Genomic DNA, 5,922 nt, shown 5'->3' with positions numbered 1-5,922 from the left:
ATGCTACCCATACGCCCCTTCCCAATCTGAATCCCTGATTGGCCAAAGTTCCACTGGTTTAACTTTCAGCTGCAAGTTTTGTATGCAGAGCCCGAAAACTGCCTTAAATCTTATGTAGAGATGCCTAAACATAAGATTTTTGAATCCAGAAGCCTGAAGTTTTAATAGTCTTTTAATTGGAAGTGGTCGTGCATAGCAAAATACATAAGGTTTAAAACAACAGACATCCTTGTGAATGGATGAATCACTTCTTCAGTTCTACATCTATTTTTTTGCATGCATTTTTTATGAAACATCTGTTATTGTATTTTTAGCAGATTAAAAATTCCTAAGGTTTTTCAATATTAAGTGTACTTATTTTTCGCTATTTGCATGTAGCACCCTGTATGCCAACAAATCTGCAAGCGTTCGCCAACTGCAGCACAGGTAATCTGCTCAGCACATGGGACAATGCCGAGGGAGCTCTGCGCTACAATGTGACGGCACAGGGCAACTTCCAAGACAGCATCTACTCCTGCAGCTCACAGTCCAACAGCTGTGCTATGGCAGGCCTGCACTGCGGGGAAAGCCTAACCATCTCAATCAAGTCCTCTGACGATGAATGTGACAGTCCAAGGACGCTTGGGCTTCCTGCAGAGACAGGTAAAGAAGACCTGCTGGGGGTGATGAATGTGCAGAAACAGAATGCCTTAAAAAACACTTTTGCACAAAACACAGTTTAATCAAAAATATTTTTATATCATAAAATGACAGTTTTTTTCAACCCTCCCAAAAAACATGTTCATTTTTACAGTGCAAAGTACAAATATATTTTGCTTGTTGCTGTTGCTGTAAAAAATCAGTCTTTGGACATGTAAATTGTCACTAAATTTGGGCTAAGCAAGGTGCCATAATGTTACAAACTCTATCACAATTTATTGTTGTGATGTTTAAACTTGGTTAATGTATGAAGGCTGAGCTTTTTTGACTACGTTTCCTCTTCTCTAGCCCCATGCACCCCTCAGAATGTGTCTGCTGTGAAACAGTGTGGAAATGACTCGGTCTCAGTCAGCTGGGGTTTGAGCAGTGGTTCACTTTTCTACATCGCCATGGCAAAGGGTGATGATGGTACCGTGCACAGCTGCAACTCCTTAGGCATGGCCTGTGTGATCAGAAGCCTGAAATGCAGCACCAACTACACCGTCTCTGTCATTTCCTCCAACTTCATGTGCAACAGCTCTGAAAGTGAAGTGATCTCCATAGAAACAGGTACCGTAGCACAAGTCATTTTGCTTATTTAAAGCTAATGATAGCCTAAAATTAAAAAAATATAAACTTCCCAAAGGAGTATTAATTCCATAAATGATGTGCAAAAAGCACATTTCAAAAATATGTGTTGAATTTTGTGATTTCAGCTTACTGCCCACCAGAAAACCTGACCACCTCCCTGGACTGTGCTGCCAACGAGGCTCTGATTTCATGGCAGGGAGCTCCTTCATTGAACTCCTACACTGCCACCATGACGGATACAGGTGACGGGCTTCTCAGCTGCAGCTCCACTAAGCAGAGCTGCAAAGTGTCTAACCTGAAATGTGGCCAGCTCTACACTGTCACTGTCCGTTACCATGATGGAAACTGCCCAGGCTTGACATCAAAAGCCATCTACATGCACTCTGGTAAGAAGTCATGCTGCTTCAACTGTTTTCTAAATAAATCCTAACAAGAAATAGGTCCATGAAGTCCCACTCGACTCCTCTTTTGATCTATTGTAAAAGTGTTCCCAGTGGTCTTTTAATTATATTTATGCTGTTTTTGGCCAAAATAAAAAACAATTTAGTTTTCTAGGACATAGTTTATGCATTATTACACGCCCTCCCACCAGTTTACAGCCCCTCACAACCCCAACATAATATTACCAGTGCAACACAAACGGCAATCTTCATTTGAGCTTTCCAGCTGTAAATTTTGAGCCAGATGCCAGCTCAGATGAAGAAGACCTGAATACATCAGAATGGAGTGGAGTAGGGATCTTGTGGTCTGTCAATTGTAGCTCCCACATTTCTCCAACAAGCTTTTTCAAAAGGCATTTTTGTCATCTGCTCCTGATTCACAACAATTTGAATAAATAAATACCAGAAAAGCTTAATTTTATTTATATTTGTACTCCATCCTAAGAAAGATTCCACAGGACCATGTTAAAAACACCATTTTTATTTGAGTGGGTCTACAGATGAAAAGAAAACACCCATAAAATTGCATTAACAACTACAGCAAAAGTCGAAATTTTATTTTAATTTGATTTATTATATTACTTGTAGCATATATGTCATGATCATTTTTAGATATATCACTTTATATTTTAGGGTACAGCTTTATTAGTAAAATAATAATTTTAAAGGTTGATTTGTGATGAGAAATTTACCATTAAAATCTGCTACTTTGAATTTCATAAAAAGGCATGATCTTTGTGAAAACTCTAAAGTGCTTTCAAAACATATTATCACTTTTCAACAGAAAGCCTTTACCGACCCTTCTTCTCTTTGTCTAGTTCCTTGCGGGCCAGCAAATGTGACCACGTCTGTGGACTGTGCTTCTGGTGGTGTCAACGTAAGCTGGGGCGCTCAAAGAAATGCAGAGGGCTACATCACAATGATCTCAGACAGCAACCAGCAGAAGACTGTCTATAACACTACAGAGCCTCAGCTGAGCATCCCCTCAAAGAACTGTGGTCAAGAGTACACAGTGAAAGTGATGTCTTTCAATAGGAGCTGTGTCAGCTTTCCTTCACAAGTAAAGTTCAAAGAAGGTAGAAGTTTTAGTCTTTTCTCAGCATATACATATTTTTGACGAACAAAGTCCTATTGATCACTCCAAAACAAGAAAAAAATGATATTTTGATTAAAATTAGGCTTTAATTCTAAATCTGTCACAACCGTGTTGGGTTTTGTTTATGCTTAAAGTTTTTAAATTAAAGGTTTTTTCACTCCTCTAGCCCCCTGTCAGCCCACTAACATGACGGCAACAAAGAATTGTGGGCAAAACATTGTGGAAGTGACCTGGCAGGCAAGCCTTGGTGCCAAAAACTACTCAGCAGCTGCTATTGATGGAAGTGGCCAACGCTTAGAATGTGCATCCAATGGCACTTCATGCCGGCTGAGTGGCGTGGTGTGCGGACGCAATTATAGCATTAGCGTGGTCGCCGTAGATGATATGTGCACCAGCAAGAGGAGCCTTCCGGTGCAACTATTATCAGGTACAAAGAGGAACAAAAAATACAGTTTGGTACATGTCACAAGTTTGGTTTGATTCAGATTCTCCTCTGCAGAACCGTGCTCTCCCTCTGAGCTGACTGCATCCGTGAACTGTACCAACAACTCAGCCAAGTTATCGTGGAGCAGCAGCTTGAATGCAGTATCTTACACCGGCATAGCAGTGAGCTCAGACGGTCACAACGTGAGCTGCAGTACACAAGGGCTTGGCTGTCAAATGGAGGGTCTACGCTGCGGCACTTCGTACACCTTCACTGTGTCAGCAACAGACGGTGGCTGTCAGAGCTTAAACAGCAAATCTGTCATAAAAACAACTGGTGAGATGCAGAAAAACCCATGTTTTGATCAAACTGTCACCATTTTCTCCTCTTCATTTGCCATTAAAGCTTCTTTTTGTACGTTTTGTCAAAAAGTTGTGAAAAAACTCATAAACTAAGCCGAGATCTTCAAGTTTTTTTTTTTTGTTTGTTTTGATGCAGATATGTATTAGTTGTGTCAAAGAGGCTTTAGCAAAGTATAGCCCTGGTTCTGAAGCTCTTCTTTCTTCTGAACAGAATACAAAGAATCTAGTGATAAGTTGCTCTAAAATGATCAGAAATGTCAACGCAGAATACAAACATAACTAAAAATAAGAGGAAAATGAAGAAGCGATACCTTATTCCTTGCCCCCTGTAAAGCTTTTTTTTTAAAGTTAAGTTGTTAATGTTTAAATGATCGTAAGAGGAGAATTCATAGACACCTCATTTCATTTTAAGTTTCTATAACAACTTTAGATTTATTTTTGTTATAATCAAACTATAGCTGATGATATTTGGTTTCCTCTCCAGCCCCGTGTCCGGTACAGAGCGTGTCAAACACACTCAACTGCACCACCAATACGATGAGCATAAGTTGGTCACCTGGATCCATGCCAGTCAACTACAGCGCCACGGTTTTGTCACCAAATGGCACCGCTTTGAGCTGCACGACTGAGGCTTCCAGCTGCTCAGTCGGCACTTTACAGTGTGGACAGCGATACACAGTGACGGTCAAAGCCGTGAGCAGCACTTGTGAAGGCCCCAGCAGTGTTCCCACCATCGTTAATTCAGGTGAAAGATTATAAACCATATGAAGAAACTCCCCCCTTTTCTGTTTAGCTTCCTAAAACCTCTTTGTTTTTAGTTCCCTGTGTTCCAAAGAACGTCCAAGGGGTGGTGGAGTGCTCCACTAACACCCTGCAAGCGTCTTGGAATCCGTCTGCTGGTGCTACATCGTACATCTCCACAGTGACTAAAGCAGGAGGCTTCTCTTCTTCCTGCTCCTCCACTAATGCGAGCTGCCTGTTCCCTGACCTGGAGTGTGCGCAGACGTACTCCCTGAGTGTGATTGCTCTGAACAACTGGTGTAACAGCTCAAGAAGTGCCACAGTGTCAGCAACAACAGGTAAGTAATGCATATGTGAATAAAAAGTGGATCAGTATTTAATCACTTTTTTTTTGTTTTACCAAGGACACATGAAAATACTGCTTTAAAAGCTAAATATTGACTAGAAATTTTTAAAAAGTAATTATTTGGTGATTAATTCATTATTTACCACTGAAAAACTTGTACTTTGTTAAATATAATGTGATTTTGCTATTAAATTTGAATCAAGAAATGCTCAGATAATCTCATTTTTTAAATATGTATGTCCCCGTCATTAAAAAAATGCCATAAAAATATACCAAAAATCTAATTTTCATTGAACTGGGTCTTTGAAATTTGACGAAGAGTCTAGGATTTCAATAACTCAATGTCTTCTATGCACCTTCAGCTCCATGTGATCCCACAAATGTGAAAGCCTCCCTGAACTGCCTCACTGACGAGGTGACAGTGACTTGGAACGCTAGTGCTGGAGCAAACGCTTACACAGTTGTAGCTGAGGCGAGTGGACACGTCGACTCCTGTAAATCCTCTGGTACCTCCTGTATGTTCTCGGCGCTGCGCTGTGGAAAAGACTACACGATTACTGTGCTGGCAGGAGACACAAAGTGCAACAGCTCCATACTCGCAAAGACCAACATAACAACAGGTGGACTTTTCTTTTATCTTAAAACTTAAAAAAATATATTTTAATATTGGTCAAAAGCTTTATGTTAAAGCTTTAAAAGTGCGTAAAGCTTACATTTACCATCCAGCATCAGCTTTAGTTGGGGCTTAACAACAGTATAATCCAAATCCTATAAATGTCTTATTTATAGTAATAGTTTCAATAAATTGGAATTTTGATAATGTCATATTTTACTTTCTTTAAGTCTGTTTTGTGTTTTCTGTTTAGCTCCGTGTCCACCAGTCTTCCAAAACAACTCTAACTTTTGTGTTACTAACCGGACATCGGTGAACTGGGCTAGGGACAAGTACGCGATCAGTGTTACGGTCAGCGCAGGGTCCAACATGGGACACTCCCTGTCCTGCAACTCATCCACCGACAGCAGTTGTTTGCTGGATCAGCTCCGGTGTGGAAACACCTACACAGTCAACGCTGTCGCCCAGGGAGTCCAGTGTTCAAGCAAGACCAGCTCTAGTTTTCAGATTGTCACTGGTATGACTGTTAAAAAAATAAAAATGTTTTATTTACATTATTTTGCCTTTAGTAAGTCATGACTGACTGCCTTCTCTTATTTATTTAGCACCCTGCACTCCTGCAAATGTGGGA

General features: G+C 40.5%; 2 protein-coding genes across 2 annotated transcripts; both read left to right on the top strand.

Moving 5' to 3' along the window:
- The first annotated feature begins 386 nt into the window (after positions 1–386).
- On the top strand, positions 387–1,853 carry LOC118598721 (fibronectin type III domain-containing protein 7-like). Its single transcript, XM_036211745.1, has 3 exons — positions 387–642; positions 988–1,248; positions 1,395–1,853. Exons 1-3 carry the CDS (start codon positions 387–389, stop codon positions 1,697–1,699), a joined length of 822 nt encoding a protein of 273 aa, XP_036067638.1. The 3' UTR covers positions 1,700–1,853.
- A 1,237-nt stretch (positions 1,854–3,090) lies between these two features.
- LOC118598677 (fibronectin type III domain-containing protein 7-like) lies at positions 3,091–5,894 on the top strand. The gene is made up of 5 exons (XM_036211583.1): positions 3,091–3,565; positions 4,076–4,336; positions 4,410–4,670; positions 5,041–5,298; positions 5,545–5,894. Exons 1-5 carry the CDS (start codon positions 3,466–3,468, stop codon positions 5,868–5,870), a joined length of 1,206 nt encoding a protein of 401 aa, XP_036067476.1. The 5' UTR covers positions 3,091–3,465; the 3' UTR covers positions 5,871–5,894.
- Positions 5,895–5,922: the final 28 nt, after the last annotated feature.

Source organism: Oryzias melastigma, linkage group LG4 (assembly GCF_002922805.2).
Source record: "Oryzias melastigma strain HK-1 linkage group LG4, ASM292280v2, whole genome shotgun sequence".
NCBI classification, from domain to species: domain Eukaryota; kingdom Metazoa; phylum Chordata; class Actinopteri; order Beloniformes; family Adrianichthyidae; genus Oryzias; species Oryzias melastigma.
Note: the sequence above shows the minus strand (reverse complement) of the source record. Positions and strands in the feature narration are given on the sequence as shown.